Source organism: Nyctibius grandis, chromosome 10 (genome assembly GCF_013368605.1).
Source record: "Nyctibius grandis isolate bNycGra1 chromosome 10, bNycGra1.pri, whole genome shotgun sequence".
Taxonomy (NCBI): domain Eukaryota; kingdom Metazoa; phylum Chordata; class Aves; order Nyctibiiformes; family Nyctibiidae; genus Nyctibius; species Nyctibius grandis.
This window is the reverse complement of record NC_090667.1, coordinates 16,918,833-16,940,910: the sequence shown is the minus strand read 5'-3', so window position 1 is coordinate 16,940,910 and position 22,078 is coordinate 16,918,833. Positions and strand designations below refer to the sequence as shown.

Genomic DNA, 22,078 nt, shown 5'->3' with positions numbered 1-22,078 from the left:
GGGATCATCCTGGGGAGCATCCCTGGTGACAATCCATGGGGAGCATCCCTGGATCATCCTGGGGACAATCCCTGGGGATCATCCCTGGGGAGCATCCCTGGGGAGCATCCTGGGGATCATCCTGGGGAGCATCCCTGGGGAGCATCCTGAGGAGCGTCCCTGGGGACAATCCATAGGGACCATCCCTGGGGATCATCCTGGGGAGCATCCCTGGTGACAATCCATGGGGAACATCCCTGGATCATCCTGGGGACAATCCCTGGGGATCATCCCTGGGGAGCATCCCTGGGGAGCATCCTGGGGATCATCCTGGGGAGCATCCCTGGGGAGCACCCCTGGACTGCCAGGACCTGCGTGGCTGCTCTGGGAAGCCCTGGGAACAGCCAGGGCAGAGCCCAGCCCTGTACAGGGAGCTTTGACCTCCTCCTCACCTTTCCCAGCTCGTTAAGGGGCTGTAAGCATCTCTGCTGCTCTGCCACCAGCTCTGTGGGTGCCAGGGAGCAGGGACATGGTGCTGGGGCTCACCCCACACTGGTGCCAGCGTGCAGGAAGACCCCTCCTCGTTGCGTGCTCAGCCTCCTGTTCCTCTCGCTTGTGGGTCCCACCACACCAAGTGCCGGTGGCCGGGATCTGCAGCCGGACAAGCTCCTGTCGCTGCTGAAAGGTGTTTTTTTGGGGGGGTGCAGGCAGCTGAGGGTCACTGATGTCACCCATGGAGCCCCCCATGGAGCCTGCCTTGGGAGATGCTTTTCCTGGGAGGGAATGAGGTGGGTTTGCAAGACCCTGGAGCAGAGCATCAGCTCATCATGGGTCTGGCCACCACCCTCCCCGCTCCCCTGGCCCCCACCGTGCTGGAGAGGGGAGCAGACCTGGCCTGAGTGGGACCTCCACGGTGTCACCTGCACCTCGGGGGCTTCGGGCACGTGCTGCTGGGCCACGTGTGATGGGTGGCCGTGCCCAGGGGGGTTTGGGGCTCACAGCAGAGCAGGTGCCTACGGGGAGGTGGGAGATGGGCTGTGTCGGGGGGCAGTGGGGGACGGGGTGTAGGGGGATCTTGGGCTCAGCAGAGGAAGGCAAGGAGGTGAGAGAAGGTCAGCAAAGTTTTTGCCTGGCCCAAAAGCGCTTAGGCAGGAGGGGCCGAGCCTCCAGCTAACCACGGTTATTTAATTTATTTTTTCTAAATAAAAAAAAAAAAAAAAAAAGGAAGGAAGTTAATAAATAATGTAAAGTGGAGAATGCATTAATGAAAGGGAGAGAGAGGAAAAGAGAGGAAGGGACAGGGCAGAGTGAGAGTGCGGGGGGGAGAGATATTCCTGCCCGGATCGATTGGCTATGATTACATTAGCCCTATCAAATATTCATACCACATTCCACGGGAGGTCACGGGGTGTGTGCCTCCAGTTTAGCTCTGCCTTGGCGCAGGGAGCGGGCTCCGAGTGGGGCTGCCAGCTCCCCTCGCCCAGGGCTGGCACCCGCTGGCACCCCGGGGCCGTGCGTGATGCTGCGGGTGGGGGCGAGGGGGATGCTGAGGGGATGCGGGTCCTTTGCAAAGGGCTGTGGGGACACACGTGTCCCAGCCCCAGCACCTCGCTCCTCCCCAGCACCATCTCTGCTCCCTCCCCGGGGCCAATGGTCGCTGTTACTGGCTGCTGTGGGCTGGTCCTTACTGGGGAGCGCCTCAATGGGGGATGTGAACTGGGACGTCCCTTCGCCAGGTGGGAAGGGGACAGCCGGGGCCACGAAGGACGGCAGGAGGTGGCCGAGGTGCCATTCAAGGGCAAGCAGGTCTGCCACCGTGGTGCCCACCTGCCCGTCTCCCCCTGCCTCCATCCCCTCCGGGAGAGGAGCACTGGGGAGAAGGACCCGTGGCACCAGCAGCCCCGTCTCGGGTGGCTTTCAGGGCCAGAGCTGTCCCGTGGCTGGAGAGAGAGGTTGGGGTGGGCTGAGCCTGGCTCAGGAACCCACCCGCAGCGGCCCTGCGCCCCGGGGGGCTGCTGCCTCCATTTCCCTCGCCCGTGCCTCAGTTTCCCCATACTGCGATGCTGCCAGCGAGGGGACGCAGCCCCGTACCCCCACCTTCCCGCAGCATCACCGGGGCACCGCTGCCGTCCCCGCAGCCCCCGGCCCCGCCGAGGCCCCCGCTGCCCCCCGCCCCGCCGCGGCCCCGGGCAGTGCGAGCCAGCGCCGCGTTCTCTCCTTACATTAATAAAAATTTTACAGCACGGTGGCAGGAAATGCATTTTCGGTTCATCTGCTGCAGCTATTAGATTACCAGGAAATGGCTGGCTGGCCGGCGGCCAGGGCCTCGGAGGGCCGGGGCGGAGGGGGAAGGCGAGCGGAGCCCGTGGCGCTGGCGGGCACCAGGCTGAGCCCATCCGACCGCTCCTCATCCTCGCGGTGGGCCAGGCTGTCCCCCGCCAGCTCTGCCCGTGCCCCTCGGTGCTGGGTGGGGGGCTGCGTGGGGACGCGGGGCAGGGGATGCTGCGGGGTGGCAGGGATGGAGCCGCTCCAGGCTGGGGCGAGCTGGGAAGGCGTTTGCTGATGAACCCCTGCTCCACCAGAGCAGCAGAGCCCGGACCCGCTGCAGCCTCCGCAGATGGGACCAGAGAGAGGGGGAAGGTTCGGGGCTGGGAGAGGGAAGGGGCATGCACCGAGCGGGGAAGGTCTCTGCAGAGGTTGGTTATTCCGAGCTGTGGGATTCAGGGCCACCAGGCTGGGCTGGAGTCAAGGGGGGCGCGGGAAGGAGTTAAATCGGTGGTGCCTTGAATAAACTGTGAGGAGAGGGTAGGTGCTGGCTATAAATACCTCGGAGGTGTCGGTGCTAATGAAGGGAGGGAATTGCGAGCAGCCCCTGCGAGGGGAACAGCAGCAGCGGAGCTCCGAGGGCCCCAGGAGGGACGAGGGACGGAGTTTTTAAGCTGGGCGGTGTTTTTAGGGGAGCCCTCCTGGAGGTGACTGCGGCCGAGTGCTGTGACCCCTCTGGGTCCCCTGCGCTGAGCATCCCGCAGCCAAGCCCAGCGTCTTCCTCCAGTGGAGGCGATGCCCTGGGCGCTGCGGCTGGGCTGGCTCTGCCCCTGCCCGTGCTCCAGCACCTTCCCGGGGGGCTGCGGGTGCTCCCTGCTTTTGGGGTGCTCTGCCAGGAGCAGGGCTGGGCTGCGAGGGGTGCTGCAGGCTGCCTGCCCGTGCCTGGCAGCAGCTCGGGGCTCTCGAGCCCTCGCTGCCTGCTTGGCCTCCCAGAGCCCCTGGCTCCGGGTGCAGGATGTGACCCCAGCCCCCATCTCCCCAGCCCCGCTGTGGTCCCTGCAAGCTGGGACTAGCGGGAGAGGACACCTGGGAAACGAGGGATGGCGAAGGGGGATGGGAAGGGATGATGGAGCAAGCGAGGGAGCAAAGTGTGGGGAGAAAGCAAGGTCTGAGCCTTGCTGAGGTTTATTAAAGTTTAACAGAAAAGAAACCCTGGTTTGCGTGGAGGGGACCAGCTATTTTTAGCCTTGGGTAGGATGTCAGCTCTGAAAATAGCCTGCCACCAGCTCCTCATGCAATCCTCTCTCTGGCTCTCACCCGGCGCGGGTTTGGAGGGGGAGGATCGCTGTCACACCCGCAGCCGAGGAGCTCCTGACATTCACAATGACTCGCCTTATTTTTTTAATTTTTTTTTTTTTTTTTTTTTATTCCTTCCCCCTCCGGTTTCTCCTGTTCCTCACGCCGAGCAGAGGAGTCACCAGCCAAAAAAGCGAGCGCGGGGGCGGTGCTGCTTAGCTACGGCCAAATCCCAGGCAGCATGTGACCAGATTGGCAATTTAATACCGAGCCGTTCTCCCCTGCACTCGAGTTAAAGTGACATTGAAACGGGAACTCAAAGTGCTGAAGGCAAAGAAATTGGGGGGAGCTGCCTCCCCCCTCCTCTGCCTCCACCCCTTTGCTCGGTGGGACATGAGGGGGCTTGGGCTGGAGTGGGCAGGGTGGTACCCAGGTGAGGGAGGATGCTCGGGTCGGGTACCCGGGGCTTGGAGGGGAGCGAGAGGTGGAAGATCTGCTGTAGGGTGCATGGGCATCTGCCGGAGGGATTCCTGGTGCGCTCGGTCTGGGGTCTCCAGAAAGCCTGAAACAGGGGGTGGTGGCTGCTCCTAGAAGAGACCAGGGTGGTGGAGAAGCATCACTGGGAGCATGGAGCATAGAGCCATGGAGAGAGATGGCCCTGAGGGCTTGGGGACAGGGGAGCCGTGATGGGAGCATCACATCCCCGTCAAGACAGGGGCTGACTGTGCCGTGCAGACACAGGTTGGATGGAGAATGTGTGTCCTGCGGGTGCAGGGTCAGACCTGGCGAGAGGGACCGGTGCTCCGTGGGCTTTCTGGGGACATTCAGGGTCCGGAGGGTGCAAATAAATACACTTTATTCCCCGGTGGGTGTAGCAAAGGGTTTTGGGTGGGGAAATACACGTCACCCACCCATGGCACCCCGGGCAGACCTCAAGCTTTGCTGAAGGAAGGGCTCCTGCGGCTGTGGGCTGACCCGCTGCGAGGGACCCCGCTCCGGAGCTGGCTGCAGAACGCGTGCCCGGGCATCTGCCAGTCCTGCCAGGGAGCTGGGGATAACAATTGCCCAATGAGGAAACACTTGTATTGACAGGCCCCCAATATCTCTGTCACCAACATGCCCCCTGGCTTTACCCCCCTGCTCAGGGTCCCCAGGAGCTTGGGGCTGGGGTCTCTGTGTCGCACGCTTGGAGCCACACTTGCTGCTCGAGTCACGTCTCTGGTTTCTCTGCCGGGAGGGTGATGTGGATTTGGGTTGGGGACCTCGCGGGGACGAACAAGTTTTCTGTCGAAGAAAAGCCACCGCAGCAGCGCAGGGAGCCCGTCGGTGCGCCGGGACCCCCCGAGCTTCGCCCAACGCGTGGCCCTCGCTGTACGCAACGGGACACGGGGGAAAAAACCCCGATACATCTGCTTTTACGTTCACCCTCGGCTGGGTTCACGTGCTGGGGTGCCCCCTGCGCTGGGTGCTCCCCCCAGCCCCGCCGCCATCCGCATCAATGAGTCAGCAGGACCCGCTCCGCGCTCCGCGGGAAGCATCTGCTCCTCCGCGCAGAATGGGCAGCTGCTGGCGAGCTCCGCCAGCCTCTTACAACCCCGGCTCATTAACGGGACGCATCCTGAGCTCTTTATTGATGTTTTATGCTGCCTGGCTCCATCTTCAGAGAAAACCTCACATTGCAGTCAATGGCTACACCTCGGCGGTGCCGCAGGCTGGGCGAGGAGCTCAGGAGCTGGCTCGCGTGGCGGGTCGGGCTCAGCTCCCCTTGCTACGGAGCTGCGTGGCCAGCATCCTTATAGGGCATTTTATTTCCATTTTTATTTTTATTTGAAAAGGAGAACACAAGGAAGGGCTGGCTTTTTTTCCTGCTTGCTTATCCCTCTTTGCTGGGCACAGGAACTGCGTGATATGGAAGGGAAGTGGTTTTTTTTCCCCCAACGCTGCCGTCTGTGCCCAGTGGGGTGGAGGTACCTGGTCCTCTCCTTAGCAAGGCGTGTGTTGGGAGCCACATGTCCCAGAACCGCAGCCTTTTAATAAGTTCCCCAGCGCTCGCTGTTGCTTCTGAAGAGCTGGTGGCACTGTCTGGCTTCAAGTGGCTTTTCCATAATACAGACTGTCAGGCTAGATGAACATCACGGTCCCTTCTGGCCCTAAAATCTGTGAATCTAAAAATTAGAGGGCACCAGCACCTCATTGTTTCTGGCTGATTTAATCAGGGGAATCGCATGTTCTCTTTATCCCCTCCTATTTCTTCTCCCCCCCGCCACCGCATCGTCTTTAACTGGAGATGGATTTGCCCTCCCCCATGCCCAAGCTCGGCTAATAGCATCAGGAGAGATCAGACATCTCCAGCCCCGCTCTGGGATGTTCTCCTCTCCGCTGCCCGCTTCCGCACTGATGCACAGCGGTTAATTGTCGGGCTGCCTGCAGGACCAGAGGTGGGCAGGCTGGACACGTTGGTGCCTAGCAAGCACTGCTGAGCTCTCCTCGTTTTAAAATTGCAACTAAAAGTTCTTCAGGTTTAGCTCGTTTTGGTTTGTGAATGTGTGTGTGTGCCTAGAGAAACACTTCTGGAGGAGGGGAAGGCAGGCGAGTCGCTCCCCCACCTTTTTTTGCGGTGTTGGGGGTGTGCAGGGGGAGTGGGAAGAGCGAAGCAGGGAGGAATTGCTGGGCATTGCCAGGGGTGAGGGTCCCCCCAAGGCAGAGCTCTGCAGCAGGCTCAGCTGGAGCTGGGGACATGGGGGCGTGCTGCTGCCATCCCAGTGCCCGGCTCTCGGGGCTATCAGCTCTCCCAGGCAGGAGATGTGCTGGCAGCCTCCAAAATCAGGGCAGAGAATGGGGCCCCTGGGAGCTGCTTCTCTCCCCGTCCCTTTGGACAGGACCCCAAGGACATTCGAGGGGTTAAAAGGTGGCAGATTGAAACTGGGAAGAGGGGTGAAACCAGTCCAGAAGGCCAGTTCAGAGGAGCTGGGGTCAGTTGCAGGTAGCGGCTGAGAAGGGGAAGGGGCAGCGGCGCGTGGGGGTGTTAAATCCTCCGCGTGGGGCAGCCGCTCGCTCCTGCACACCCCGCACGGGGAGAGAGTGTCATAAACCTCATGGAGCCTCACACCTTCCCCTGACACTGCTCTCGGCATGGCTGTGCCCGAGGGGACCGCATCCCTCTGCCGACAGCCAAAATCCCCCCGAGGACCTGCCCGAGGCTGTCCCAGACCCTTCCTTTGCGAGCGGCTCTAAACTTTCCTGCTTTGCAAACGCACTCGGGTTCCCAGCCCTCCTCTTCGGAGATGCTGCGGTCAATAACTCCCCAGGAGGCTGCTATTCTCCCTCCGCTTCCCACCCTCCCACTTGTCTCGGTATCGCTGCATTCATGCCTTTTTGGCCCTCCCTCGGCAGACGGGCGAGGAATAAAGCAGCGCTGGCGGAGCACGACGCAGGCTGCTGCGCTGGGGATGCTGCGAGCCGGCGGAGGGAAGCCTGAATCACCGGCACCTCGAGGTGGGAGTGATGGATTTGGGCTGGGAGGAAGGGAGGACATCACGCGTGCTTGTAGGAGTCAGGTGCTCGCAGCCAGCTGGCACTCGCTGGGAACTGGGCAACTGGCTTCATTTCTGCGCCTTTAAAGCCGGAGCTGAGAGCGGTGGGGAGAAGAGGAGGGGCTCGGGGGAGCGCAGAGGGATGCAGCCTTCAGGCTGAGGGATGCTGTCAGGGACTCGTTCCTCTTGGAGAAACTCCTCCCGGAGGAGCATCTCTGGTGGGATGCTGTGGAGATGGGGAAACACTCAGCCCAGAAACGCCTAAAAATGAGCCTGGAAAGGCTCAGCTGGGCACGGCGTGGGGAGAGCAGGGTCACTGGCCGCTGCGGGGGGGACTCCAGTGCTTCTGCTGGCATCATCTGGGAGGGAGCCGCTGAGGTCAGTGGGACCATCCTGGTTTATGCCCACCTCTAGGGCAACAAGCCGCAGAGCTGGTTTTGTCACCCTTATTCAGGCTCCTTCTCTTCATGTCCCCCCCCAGCCCGCTCTCAGGCACCCAGACACTGTGTTGCCCATCGGCAGCGAACACTGACAACGCGTGGCCGAGCCTGGGGCAGCTGCCTGCCCCGGGGGAGCAGGTTCCCATGCTGCTGGAGTCTTGGCTGGCACGGCTGAGGGCTTTTGATGGCTTCGGCATCACTTCTTGGAGACTCAGCCCTCCCTGAGCTGGTAACGTTGCTTTGCTCATCCCACAAATGCCACCAGAAGGGATGGGCGACCAGCCTGGAAGTGTGGAGCAGAATAAAGTGAGGGTGGAAGCTCCGGTGGGGTCCACAGCCAATGTCCAGTGTCACCAAGGAGAGGCCTGGTGTCTTGGGCACTGTCAAACCAGGTCCAATTTATTTATAAATGGGGCTGGGAGTATCACAAGGATCCCTTGTGCTCCTGAGCAGCGGTTGTTGCCTTCGAGAAGGCAGCACAAGGAGGGAGGGCACAGCTACTCAAGGAGGTGTCTGGGACAGAAGGTCCAGGTCCTGTTTGGACCTTAGCGCGAGGTTTTCGTTTCTGGGAGAAGGGGATGTGTGTGGGCTGGTTCTGTGGACCCCAGTATGGAAAAGCCCCGTTCCAGCCTCTCTGCCCTGAGCTTCTGTTACAGGAGCCAACTCAGGTATTAGTTTAGACTTTTTGGTGGTATTGGGGGTGGACGGCACCTGGGCTCCCCGTGACGCCTCCCGAGGTGCCCGGGCAGAGGCGAGCTGGACAGGCGTGTGAGAGGGGAGCGGGTGACTGCGCCCATTTCCCAGCGAGTCCCCCGGGGTGACAGAGCCCCATGGTCGATACCAGCCCTTCACAGCCAACCCCACTGCGCTCCCGACCTGCCCACGGCCTCGGGCTGAACCCAACCCACGGGTGACACCCGCGACGCTGAGGATGTCCCCAGGGGGACGGTGGGCTGGGGGGGGGGGCGGGCTGTCCCGGTGGGCGCGGGGTGGGGAGCGGAGCCCGGGGCAGAGGGACCCGCTGGGCTGGTGCCCGCAGCCCCGTTGTGCCCCGCAGCCCCGCTGCGGTCGCGGCGGGGGGAGCGGATGCGGAGCGCCCCGCCGGGACCGCTAATGGGCCGGTTCCATTTCAGCGGGATGACGCCACTTCGGTAAAGCGTTAAGAGCTCCAGCTCCGGGAAGGCGAGCGGCAGAGAGCGGGGAGGGAGAGATGCTGCCGGGCAGCCGCACATCGCTCCCTCCCGCCCGTCCTCCGCGCTGCCCCCGCTCGCACGGAGCGCCGGGGACCCGCCCGCCCCCCCGGGCTCCCCCCCGCCGCCCCCGCGGGCGGCCCGGCCCGGCCCCGCTCGCTCTCGCCGGGGCGCCGAGCTCGGCCCGGGTGCGGGGCCGGGCGGGCGGGTGCTGCCCCCGCTCCCTGCCCGCAGCCCCCCGCCCCTGAGGCGGCCCCGCTCCGGGCCGGCCGGTGCCCCGGGGCTGGCCCCGGGCCGGGCTCGGCGCTCGGCGGGCGGATGGACCGGCGGCGGCGGCGGGGTGAGTCCGCCCGGGACAAGCGTGGGATGTGCGGGGCGCGGGGGGGGGGGGCAGCGGGTGTGCGGTGAAGGGGGGGTTCCTGCGGTGGGGTTGGCGGTCCTGGGCACGCGTGGGGTGCGCGGTGGGGCTGGGGGTAGGAGTGGGGCAGGGGCACGCGTGGGGCGTGTGAGCGGCGGGGACGGGGCGTCCCGGGCACGGACGGGCTGCGTGGACGGCGGTGCTCGGAGGGGCTGGTAACGCGTGGGCTGGGCGGGCGGGGGGCTGCGGGCCCGATCCGGACCCCAGTCACGCGTGGGCTGTGTGGCACGGTGGGGCTGCGGGAGCCAGCACACGGCGGGGATGTGCGCGGGGGCTGCAGCCCGGATCGTGGCCACGCGTGGGCTGCGTGCGGAGCGGGGCTGGGGGATCAGCCCCCCGCCACTGCCCCGCTCCACCCCGCAGCACCCGGGGCAGGGTGAGGGGGTCCCTCCGGAGGGAAAAAGCCCTTTTCTCCCACCTGGGCGCCCTGTGCAGCTCGTCCCCGCTTGCAGCCACCTCCAGCCTGTAAATCATTTGCTTTTACGATCCCTGCTCTGGCCCATTATCACACGAACTTTATATGTTTGGGGCTGCTGGCGGCCATAAAGCTTGCCTGGTTTCCGGGGCTGGCGTGCCTGCCTCGCAGGCAGGGTGTGAGGAGGAGGAGGAGGCTGGGGACACGCTGCCCCGGTACCCCCCGACGGGCAGGTAGGCAGGGAGGGGTGCAGCAGTGCCTCGGGGATGGTCGGAGCAATGGGGACCGGGATGGGGACTGGGTGCTGCCCCGGGATCAGGCTGGAGCAGCGAGGGCTGGGAGCGAGTGGGGGGCACTGGGCTCCCCCCGGGGCAGGGGGTGGGGAGCAGGGTCCCAGCTCCGGTTGTTCAGTCCCTCTTCCCCCCATCCCGCTGGACCAGAGGACCCACAGATCCTCTGGCTCACGTCCCCTTGGGTCCCAGAGGGAACTTTGCCCCCTCAGTCTGCAAATCTGGGGCCGTGCCTAAGCCCTGGGCCTGGGGATTGGGGGTCCAGGGGCGTTCGGGCTCCGGCTCAGCACCGGGGATCCTCCCAGGACCTGTCTTGCCCGGGATGCTGTGTCCAAGCCCTGGACCTGGGTCTGATGTGTCTGTGTTGCAATGCACTGCATGGCCCGATCGCCAGCTCCTGCTGTCCCCGGGGCTCTGTCCCTCCTCGCAGTGTCCCCTGAGCATCTCCTCCTGCCTCACGGATCTCCCTGCGTCTCCTGAGCTGCAGATCCTGCGTTACAGGGTTGGGTGTAGCTGTGCTGGGTCTGCCCTTCGGCTGCTCTTTATCTCCCGGTTCCGCTGCCCCTGTCGCAGCGGGACCCGCCGCTGCCTCGGTCTCTCCCTTTGGGTCACACCTCAGGAACCTCACGGGAGTCTGGCTGAGCCCTAAGCCCAAGTACTGCCACATGCCAGCGCACAGGTTAGAGGGGATGGACACCCCGGTGTGAGCAGCTCCTAAAAAAAGAATCAGCATCATCCTCTGAACGATCCCACCCCAAGGTGGGTTGTGAGGGACGTGGGAACCCGCTGAGGCTGCTCGCCGCTCCCCTCTGCATGGTCCCAGCTGCAGGCTGAGATGTGTCGCATCTCCGCAGGGGTCCAGAGGGCTTGGGGTCACCAGCCTGCGCTTTAGCAAGACCTTCCCAGGCGAGGAGCTGGGTGGCAGCAGGTGACAGCTCACAAGAGGGTGCTTTGCCTCCGTGGCCCGCTCTCATCCCGGCAGCGTGCTCACAAACCCTTCCCTGGGTCAGCCGTGCCCTCCTGATTCACCTTCGTGTTTCTGTTAAGCACATCCGTGTCCGGATCAATGGTGGGTGTCCCGGGAGAGCGGCTCATTCAGTGTCTGCGTCTGCCTGGACGGGGCGAGCATCTCGCTTGATGGCGGGGGGGAGGCGGGCAGGAAAAACCCAAATCTAAGCAGATCAGTGGCCTTTTCTTTCCGGGGAGGGGGATGGGAGAGACCAGATCTTGCTTGAACAGTCAAAGTAAGTTGCCTTTGCTTTTCCCTGCTCTTCAAGGTCAGCCTAGCTAATGAAAATCAATCTTCCCTCTGCCTCTCTCTGCTGCATGGGCATGTTGTACCTGTGGCCCCTCACCTGCTCGAGACCCCCACCAGCCTGCTGACCATGAGCAATGCTGTCAGGGAGCTTCCTACTGAACCAGGGTCTTCCTGCGGGCCCGGGCACCGTGACAATATCTGTGTCACTGAGGGCTCGCTCGTTTGAGCTGCCCGAGGAGGATGGCTTTGTCCCAGGGAAGTCGGCTGTGCACGGAAAGCACGTATCCGCCACCGAGATGTGGGCTGGGAGTGCTGGGGGAGAGCTCTTGGCTGGGCTCTGGCGTGCAATGAATGATGTCTGTCCTCTATGAGCTGCGGGGCAGCTCTGTTTTGTGGGCAGCAGAAGTGGGGGGTTTCTCTCTCCCTCCCTCCTGAGGACCCAGCCCCGGCTCCCCTTGAAGCCCCCCCCGCCTGCCCCGCTCCTCGCCCAGCCCCGCAGAGGCTTCGCCCAGATCTCTTTACGAAGATCTCATCTTTATGAAGATGCTCAGAGGGCTGGAGCCCCTCTGCTCTGGAGACAGGCTGAGAGAGTTGGGGCTGTTCAGCCTGGAGAAGAGAAGGATCCGGGGAGACCTTCTAGCACCTTCCAGTGCCTGAAGGGGCTACATTGAAAGCTGGAGAGGGCTTTTTACAAGGGCATGGAGTGACAGGATGAGGGGGAACGGTTTTAAACTGAAAGAGGGGAGATTGAGATGAGATCTGAAGAAGAAATTCTTTACTGTGAGGGTGGTGAGACACTGGCCCAGGTTGCCCAGAGAAGCTGTGGCTGCCCCCTCCCTGGCAGTGTTCAAGGCCCAGGTTGGATGGGGCTGGGAGCAACCTGGCCTAGTGGAAGGTGTCCCTGCCTGTGGCAGGGGGTTGGAACTGATGGTCTTTAAGGTCCCTCCCAACCCAAACAGTCTGTGATTCTATGATTCAGATGCCAGCGGCCAGGTCTGGCAGCCCAAGGGTTTGGCGACGGTGCTGATGCCGTGAGGCCAAACCTGCCAGGAGGGGGTTGTGGGACACGGGGTCCCCCCTGCCAGCCCGCAGCGCTCGCGTGGTCCCCACCTTCCCTCGGGATGGAGCAGACGCCGCTGCCGGCGCCGCACGCTCGGGAAGTGCCGTTTCCTAGAGAGCGGCAAGCAAACAGCCCGGCAGCCTCGGTTGCAGGAGCAAGACGGGGCTTGCCTGCCGCCAGCTCGGCTTTCCCTGCTTCGCCCTGCGTCTGTGCCGAGGTTGGGGGGAGCCCTGCCCTTCCCGGTGGTCGGTGACGGGGCGGTAAATCGGTTCGCTTGGTTGAGTGTGGGCAAAGGGGATGCTGTGGTGGGAACTGCCAGGGCTCGGGGAGCCTGTCCCTGGCTGAGTGTGTGGCTCATTAGTCGCCAATTTGTTGCTGCTGCTGCCTGAAATGAAACGTGTTGAGGTGCCCTCATCCCCGTGCCCCTGGTGCGTCCGGGGCATGGCACCAGGAGGTTGCTCGGGGTGTGCTGGGCAGCCCCAAAACAGCGTCTTCTCTGCTCCCGTTCCCAGGTCTGTCGCTGCTCTGGATAAGTCCCAGCGTCACGTTTCCCCTCCTCTGGAGAGGGCCGGCCACTTTCCCCCGGGGAGGGAGAGGGAGGACAGACGGGGTCCAGCAGTGCTGGCAGGGGCTGGGGAAGCCTCTGGAAGGACCTCAAAAGCAGGGGGAGCTGCTGTGCCCACGTTTCACGGGACAGACCTGCCGGCCCTTGCCTTTTGGACATGCCCAGCCTAAGTCTCCCCTGGCACAGCGGCACTTTCAGTCTGGTTGTTGGCAATAACTCATCAGGGGTCTCCAGCCGGCTTTCACGTCCTGGTTTGTCTGGATGGATCCGTTATAAAATGTAACACAACGTTTTCTCTGTCTCCCTGCCCCATCCTCCAGGATTTTTAGATGTGCCCTGATGCCGCAGGGTCTCCTCGCTCCTGGAAATGCAGCTCTCTTCCAGCGTGGCTGAACTCAGTTGTGACGAGACGATGGGACCCACCCGCCGAGGACTTCAGCAGGTCCTGTCCATCGACCAAATCCGCTCCATCCGTGCCAGCAACAACTACGTGGAGAGACCGGCCGGCTGCTTCCAGCAAGCCCGCTCCAACCCATCCCCTGTCCCAGCCACCACACAAGCAGAGTGGTCCCAGGACCGCCTGGCGTCTTCCACCCTGCAGGACCTGCACCGCAGCCACAGCCAGCAGCACCAGCTGCCCCCGTTGCAGCAGCACATGAGCCACTCCAGCACGGCCAGCTCCGTCCAAAGCACCACGGCCTCTCCGACCAGCGCCTGCTGACCAGCCTCACGCCCCTCCCACTCCGGGCACTCCCTCATCCGGACGCAGCCCCCGGGCCGGCGAGCTGAAAGCGGAGGAGTCGCCGCTGAAGGGGTGACGGAGAAGCAACCCTCCACCCCGGCCACCTCCTTCATCTGCGAGGAGTGCGGGCGCTGCAAGTGTTGCCCGCTGCACGGCCGCCCGCAGCCTGCCCTCCTGCTGGCTCTGCAACCAGCGCTTGCCTCTGCTCCCCCGAGAGCCTCCTCGACTACGGGACCTGCCTCTGCTGCGTCAAGGGGCTCTTCTACCACTGCTCCACCGACGACGAGGACACCTCTGCGCTGACGACCCTGCTCCTGCGGGCCGGGCTCCTGCTGTGCCCGCTGGGCTGCCATGACCTTCCTCTCCCTCCTCATGCCCTGCCTCTGCTGCTACTTTCCCCACCCTGGGGTGCCTCAAACTTTGCCAGCGGGGTTACGACGGCCTCAAACGGCCGGGCTGCCGCTGCCAGAGCCACACCAACACGGTCTGCAGGAAGATCTCCTCCTCCAGCGGCACGCCTTTCCCCAAGACGCTGGATAAGCCGGTATGACCCTCCCGGGGAGGAGAAGCAGGCTTTACTCCTCTTCCTCCTCCTCCTCCTCCTCTCCTCTCCATCCTCCTCCTCGGCTCCCTCCGCTCTGCAGCGCTCTCCCCTACCCACCATCACCTCCCAGGAACGAGACGGGTGAACTGGGGGTCCCCCAGGCTCTGGGAGCACGACGGCAGCCGGGTGGCCAGGGGATGGCACCCAGCTGGTGGGACACGGTGGCTTTGCACAGGCGGGTGAGGGACCGGGAGAGGCAGAGAGAGCCGTGGGTGCCCTCCCTGGCCGTGGCCCATGGGGAAGGGCGACCCGGGGGGTCCCCGAGACTCTGCTCTCAGAGGGTTGTAGGAGCTGCTGCTGCCCCATGGTGTGGTCCTTCCCGATGGGGGAAGAGGCAGGTCAACACATCCCCTGTGTGAAAGTCCTCCAGGAGCCAGACCTCCTTCTCGCTGTCTTTATCCCTCTCCAGCACTTTTCGTGGGCAGCCTCTCTCCTCTCCCGTGGCCGTTGGTCCGCTCTCCCCGAGGGGCTGGGGTGCCTTGGTGGCTTCCCTTTGGGCTTGGAAGTTGCTGGGAGAAGCAAGCGAGCTTCAAAATGAGGTGGCAATCGTATTTTTCTGCCTCCAAGAGGAAGGGAAGGTGTGGGAAGCTTCAGAAACCTTCTGGCAGGGGAAGGAGCTATCGGAGGCAGCCCAGCCCACTCGCTTCTGCCCGACTGCAGCGAGGGAAAGGTCCCCTCTGGGATTTGGCTGAGAACAAGAAGCTGGTTTGAAATTGCCATTCATTTCTCACTGCCTTGCAGGGCTGCCTCCGGAGCACGAGCCCCGGTGGGGTGGGAGCTGCCGCCCAGCTCCATCCCACTACCGAGCAGATGCCACAGGCACCTGCTCCGCGCTTGAGCCTCGAGAGCCCCGATCTGGTACCTTCCACCAGCACTGAATTCACTTTAAAAGAAAAAAATTACCCCAAACCCAACTGTCGACAGCTGCCCCTCGCGCTGCTCCCCCCGTCACTTAGCACCCGTCCTGGGGGACTTCGGCAGCTCCTGCTTTGGGCTGGAGGGAAACAGAGAGCAGGAGGGGGTGTGGAAAGGTGGGAGCCCGACCTTCCCTCCCTGCAGAAGTTGCCTTTGAGTCCTCACCTCGCTTGTGTCACACCACCCTGCTGGCACCGCCGAGGGCATCCCGCAGCGGCGAACCGGAGATGGGTCTGAACCAAGCCCCGGGGCTGGGCCATCTGCACACCAGAAGGAAACCTGGCTGGGGGTCAGCGCTTCGTGGTTTCCTTGCTGTGATGGTTAATAAGCCCAAGCCATTGGTGCAGTTGGGGGAGTTCCTCCTGGCCCTGGCCTCAGCCCTATCTCCGCTTGCAAACGCGCGGTGCCAGCTCTCCGTTGTGACCCCGATAAAACCCCCGGGGGTGTTCAGAGCCGGGATGATGTCCCGGTGCCCCGCCTGTCCCTCCTCTGAGATGTGTGTGAGTGCAGAAGGAAGTGAATGGTTTCCCTGGAGAAATATATGCAACACGTCCCTTGGCGTCCTCCAAAACCACCCGGGGCTCGCCTGTCGCCTTCCCTCAGCCACCTCGTTACGCAGAGTCCTGTGGATCTATTTTTGTATATATAACTCTCACGTTAGGACGGCTAGGGCTATTACTAATAATACTCATGATACTGCTGTGAATGGTGCCAGATGCAGGGTTGGGCTTCCTGGTACACTTGCACATGCTGGAAGATGATCTCCCAGGCTGTTCGTTGCTAATCCTACACCTCTAGTTCCCAGGTAGTCGGGAGAGGGGGAAGGGAGGTTTGCATCTTGTCCTGGAGGGGGGGGTCTGCTTTGCAGAGAGAGGGTAGGATGTGGTGCTGGCTGTGGGGCGAGGCTCTCGTGGTGGGATTCATTCCTCTTTCCGTACATTTGCTATCTAAACATCGCGGCTGCTCCGAGCTCGCTCTTGCAGAGCAGAGCGGTTCCAGGCAGTGATTCATCCCCCTTGAAAACATTATTCATTCAATGATGTTCTGGCAGTGCCTGTCTCCCCTGAGCCCAACTGGGACCCAAGCATTGAACCGGTGGTTCCCTGGGGAAGGGGGCTGGATCCCATCCCTGGGGTGAAGGCTGTGCCTGGGGCGCGTGGCAGCCGTGACCGAAATCCTCACCCTGATTTCACCTAAAGCCTGGGGGGGGATGTTGAAAGGTGCTTCCCTGCCCCCAGATGGAGAGCTGTGGGGAGCTCAGGACGATGCTCGGGGTTACAGCGAGGGTCTCCAGGCGTTAGGAAGGGACGGGGCCACCTCTGTGCAGTTTGCGCATCCTCTGGGGCCAGCCCTGGGCTCCAGAGGCGTTTGGGTTCGAAGGCAATGACCTTCTCCAAGGGTGCCCTGTAGGTGCATGTGCCCCCAGGAGACCAGTCCACGTCTCTGTGGCAGCAGTTACAAAATATATTGCAAACGTGTTTATCCACGTGCCAGTAGTTGCTCAGCTCCCTGGTTCCGAGCAATGTTTGGGGGAGACACTTCCACCGAGAGGCACCTTCCTTCTGAACGCTCCGTTCGCTTCTCTGTCGGTGCTGATTAACCTCCTCCTTCCTAAAAAATGTAAAACCTTTTTAGGGAAAAAAAAAGGTCCCTTTTTCACCGAGGATTTGAGGAACTGTCTCACTTGAATGACAATGTGAAATAGCTCATTGAAACTTTTTAAAGAACACTAATGAACAGAATTTTCCAACTTGCTCTACTTTGATTTTTTTTTCCTCCTCCTTTTTAAATGGATCCTACTCGCAAATTTAGTTACCACCTCTGTATCTTTGCAATTCATTGCTTCCTCTCCCGATGGTGGAATGACTCAACATGTGAAGCTTCAGCATTTTGATGGCCTCCGAAGCCATGCGAGCACAGGGTGACTCCCCCTGGCTGCCGGAGCTGTAGGGTGAGGAGACATCTGTCCATGTACCAGCTCCCCAGAGCCGGTCCTGCTTGGCACGAGCATGGCGAGGCAGAGCCCTGCGCTACTACTGCAGCGTATTTACCTTCAGGAGTTGGTAGGAGGCCAGGACGCCTGCTAGTCGCCTTCTACCTAATGGGATTTTTTTCTGGGTCAGCGCAGAAGTCCCGTTTCTCCCAGGGCATCGTGCCATAGCCTGGGTGCAGGGCTGAGGAGTCCAGCCAGGTCGCTTGAATGTCTCATCTCCAAGAAACGACAAACCTGTCACATGTCATTAGACATTAGGGTCATTAGCCATTGGAACGGGCTGCGCAGGGAGGTGGTGGAGTCACCATCTCTGGAGGGGTTTAAGAAAAGACTGGACATGGCACTTAGTGCCCTGGTGTAGTTGCCATGGTGGTGTCAGGGCAATGGTTGGACTCCATGATCCCAGAGGGCTCTTCCAACCTCATTGATTCTGGGATTCTGTGTATTTTATGAAATATGGGACATGCAGAAGGGAGTTGGAGAGCAGGAGAGCCCCGATGGACACTGAAGGCTGCCAGACCAGTGCAGGGCTTTGGTTTGACTGTGTTGAGGGCAAGACACAGAACCATGTCCAGGCCTTGCAGTTCCATGGGCTGGAGGAGTTTGGAGGTGTTGGCCCCCCTACCCTGCTCATAGGTTACTGCTTCCCACTCCTGGCTCTCAGCAGAGAGGTCGGGATTTGCCAACAGCTCGCCAAGGTGGCCAGCTCTGGTTCCCCAGGCTCGCCTGGTGTCAGGAAGGCTGTGGGCAGCCTCTGAGCATGGTTTTTTTTCCTGAGCTTTTCCTAACATCTTCAGACCAGATCCATCCTGCTCCCTCCCCCTCTCCAGCTGCCAGGCAGTTTGGTTTCCCTGCAGAGAGGACTCCAGTTTTGGTTGGGGTTGTGAGCCCCTTTCCTGCCCCACCCTGCAATGAGTCAGATAACATCTGCTCCAGATGTTTGTTTGCAGCTGCTTGTCCCGGCAGTTTGGGTTTCTCTCTGTCCCGACGTGTCTTTTTGGTTTTCTTTCGGGAGAGTCACATGCCGAGCGCTCTGTTTTCCCTGTGCCCCTGTGATTTGACAAGGACAGATCTGCCTCTTGAGGGAACGTTTCTCCGCGTTGTGTCTCTGCCGGTCGTGGGCTCCTTTGCCAGGAAACGTGCAGAGCTGCAGGGCAAACTTAGATGGGGAAAGAGCGTCTCAGGTGCCAAAGAAGCAGGAGGCAGGAGCTACTGAGCAGGACCTGAGCTCCCCCTTCTCTGCTCCCCGTGTGGGAGCCTCCTCTTCCCACCCAGACCTCCACGGCTCCATCCATGCAGGAGCTCCTGCTGGTGCTTGCTTTCTCCAAGGCTTCCCTTGGTCCTGCTCCCCTTCTTCCCTGCTGGCACACGTGTGGTCAGTCCCAGCACTGGTGAGGAGGGGTCACTGGGGACTGAGGTGAAGTCTCTCTCCCATCCCAGGTCCCTCAAACCTCCTGGTGAAAGGGCAGAAGTGGTCCTTGGGCTGCTGTCCACCCGTCCCTGAGGAACCTTGGTGCCAGCCAAGTACCTCAAAGAATAGGGGGGAAGCTCTTTCGGACTCTACTCTGAGATTCCCATAAAATCCCACCAAGTTGGCTCTCCCCCATCCCCATGTGTGAACCCAAAGACGGGTGGGGAAGTGGCATCGACCAGAAGATGTCAAAGTGCAGAATGACAGTTAATGAACGGCTGCTTTAGTGCAATAAAGAGGGATGAGCGGAGCGGGGAGAGAAGCTGCTGCAAGGCTTGCACGACTGGCTCACACAGGGAAGGAGCACACCATGCCCCAAACCCGCTTTGGTAGTTTGCTCTCTGTCTCTGGCCCTTGGGTGGAGAAAGCTGGGAGGTCTTCAGATATTGGAAGGTCGAACTTTTTGGGATCAGTGTGTGAGGGAAGTAGAGAAGGAATGTACCGCCACCCCAAAGCCCATTCTTGGTCTTTAGTAGGATCCAGTTCAGGCTTGTCTCCTTCCAGGAGCCCACGGAGCCCAGACCTGCGGGGTGCTCGCAGCAGCTGGAGGCTGATGGTCAGCGTCTGGTCCATGTGGGCCAAACCAGACCTGTGATTTCTTTGGGCTCAGTCTGCATCTGGGTATTTCCCACTGAGCGTCAGGATCTCTTGCAAACTGTTTCTCCCAGAGCGCAGGTCAGATCTGTTGATCTGTTGATCATCTGCTTGGGGTGATGTTGCAGGAGAATCCCATGAGGAGGTAAGCCAGGGGAGCTGCACGGTCCCCTTGCCGGGGGACTGCAGGCAGGAGGGATGGGCGTTTGATGGATGGAACTGGCAGAGGAGGTTTTCTCACACCCTTGGTCCCAATAGCATCATCAGCCGAGGGGTGCGTGGTCACCCTGGGGTGCGTGGTCACCCTGGAGCTGGCACGGCCGGTCCCTGCCTTGCCCGTAGCAGAGCCCCTCTCCCCCCCTTCCCCTCCCCTTCCCCTCCCGTCCCCAGGTGTCCCTCAGCACAACGTTCTCCTTGGAAGACGCATCACCCTTGGCTTCAAAGGAGAGCCTCGTACCAAGAGCCGAAGCCTCTAATTCTCCATTTAGTTGGTACAAAGGCGTTCTGTACAGTGTATAACGAGACCCCACCCCTGGCTGTCTTTATTTGGGTCCCTTTCTATAAGGTATAATATATGTTTATAACCTGACGGCTGTTTTTTGACAATACTCTTGTACCTTTTAAGGGGAAAAAAAAAAATTAAAAAAAAAAAGCCAAAGTATTTATTTGAAAAGTTTATTTTAAAGATAAGAAAAAAAATAACCTATTTATTTTAATGCACCCTCTTCTGTTCGGTTTTCTTCTCTTGCAAAGCTAATAACTGTTACTGAACCACTGCTGAGATGAAAGAGGTGATTCTATGGGTGGCTTCACAAGCCCACTTAGAGCAACTATTCAATAAAAGTATATATTAATTTTGAACGTGGTCTCGTTTGTGTCTTCACGGTGGCTGGGGGATGTGAGGTCCTGCTAGCACGGGCTGGGTGTTGGGGGGATCATTTTGAACTCTGTGAGATCTCCCCTGGTAGCCCTCTCCTGCTGCGACTGTCCCAGGTCCTCGAGGAAGGGTGGGCTCCTCTAGCAAAGGGCAGGAGCAAATCGGGAGGGACTGAGGTAAGAAATCCCGGAGATCTGGGGGATTTCAGTCACTCCACAGAGATTCCAACACATTCCCAAAGCCTCTTCTACTGCCAGAAGAGATGCGGTGATGCCACAGGGCAATGGACATCTGGGGTTTGGACACGGCTCTCTCCCCACCAGCTGCAGAAGGCACCTCGGTGATGTGTTTAGCTCCAAGAGGATGGATCGGGGCCATAGCACCAGCAGTTGCTGGGTCAGGCTGGTGCCTCTGGTCTCTCTGTGCACGTTACAGGCCAGTGTTTCATGCACTTCTGAATGTACAGAGCCCAGCAACTTCTTGACTCGAGGGTGTCTCCTGTTTGCCTAAAGATCTTCGGTGGATCTTCATTCAGACACTTCCAGATCATGGAAGAAACTCTTTACTGTGAGGGTGGTGAGACCCTGGCCCAGGTTGCCCAGAGAAGCTGTGGCTGCCCCCTCCCTGGCAGTGCTCAAGGCCAGGTTGGATGGGGCTTGGAGCAACCTGGTCTGGTGGAAGGTGTCCCTGCCTGTGGCAGGGGGGTTGGAACTAGATGATCTTTAAGGTCCCTTCCAACCCAACCTTTCTATGATTCTATGATTCTATGAAGTCCTTTCACATAGATTCGGTGGCTAATGAATCCCATGGTTAGTGGCACCTCCCTGATTCCCATTTGGATTTGTTGGCTTCAGCTTCTCGCCCTTGGCTCTGGCTGAACCTGTTTCCTCTAGCTACAAGAGTCCTTTCATAGGATGGTTTTGCTAGGCTAGACCTGTGCTCAAGAGCCCTCTCAACCTTTGTGCTTAATTAAAAACACGCATTCTCCAGGTCTCTCAACATAAAGGCTTTTCTCAGGCTATTTTACTGGTTTTGGAGTCCTGTCCGTACCTTTGCTGGTATCAGACCTTGCTTTCCAAAATACGTTCCAACGCCTCAGCCACAGCGTTCAGGATGTTCCTGAGCGATGTGAGTCCAATCCGTGCTGTGACTCACTCTCATTTTAAAACAAAACATGACTTTAGGCCACTTTGTCCACCCACTGGCTCTTTTCAGTGCCAAAGTCCCTCTTTCTTGGGCACAGCCAACCAGTTTCATTCCTAGATACACAGCCGCCTTCTTTTAACTACGTTAGAGCCCTGTTGGTTTGTACAGTACCGCCTTCCCAAGCCTTCCCTGCCCTCATCAATTCATGCCACCAATTCTCACTGGCATCTACGGATCTTTATCAGCTGTGGTCCCGCAGAGGAAGGCTGAAGGAGAGCTCAGGAGCTGAACTCTAATGTGAGGTTAGCAGAGAAGCACAGGCAGGCGGCCTACAGACCGTGGTGACCTGAAAAAGATGGTAATTGCTGGCTTAGACATTTTCCTTCTCCTGTGTGAAGAAAGTCGTTATGGTCCCAGGAATCACAAAAAGTGACAGTAATTGGGCTTTCTCGCATGATTACAGTGGTTCTTTAAACTGTACAATCTCTTCTGGTTTACATCTATCTGAAGACCAGGTAGAGACTCCACCAGCTCAAGCACACCATGGCACACACCGTAGAGCACAGGGTCCCAGATGAACTGATGGTAGCACCAGGTCACAGTCCTGTAGCCGTACCACCTGGATGGTTGCTGGTTTAGCCTAGAATAAGCCACTTTTTCTTGGCTGACACAGACAGATGTTGTTCAGAGCTGAAATCTCCTAGGACCAGCATGGCCAGAGCAAGCTCAGCTCCATGAAACCCTCCCTTAGAGGCAGAGAAGGTTTTGCAGAAGTGGATTTCCACCCTTTTGGTGTTGAAATCTTCCCATCGCCTTCAGAGCGAGCAAAGTTAGGCCAAGCTCAAATCCCCTCTGAGGATGTCCAGTGTGATCCAACCCTCTGCCTGTGCTGGAAACCCAGAGGAAGCCAGCATCCCTCCCCAGCCTGGGAAGGATGCCTGGTGTGCTCCAGGAGAGCAAGGGTAGGTGTTTGCAGTCGAGAGGTTGGCTGTCTAGACAGTGGAAAGAAACAAGCCCTCTTAAGGAC

At 60.2% G+C, this 22,078-nt stretch overlaps 1 protein-coding gene across 1 annotated transcript; it reads left to right on the top strand.

The window, feature by feature from the left end:
* Positions 1 to 8,971: 8,971 nt before the first annotated feature.
* On the top strand, positions 8,972 to 19,889 carry SPRY3 (sprouty RTK signaling antagonist 3). Its single transcript, XM_068409294.1, is given in 8 exon segments — positions 8,972 to 9,043; positions 13,030 to 13,478; positions 13,480 to 13,522; positions 13,525 to 13,592; positions 13,594 to 13,647; positions 13,649 to 13,756; positions 13,758 to 13,844; positions 13,846 to 19,889. Coding segments are annotated over 7 exon segments (918 nt in total). The 5' UTR covers positions 8,972 to 9,043; positions 13,030 to 13,076; the 3' UTR covers positions 14,002 to 19,889.
* The last annotated feature ends 2,189 nt before the right edge of the window (positions 19,890 to 22,078 follow it).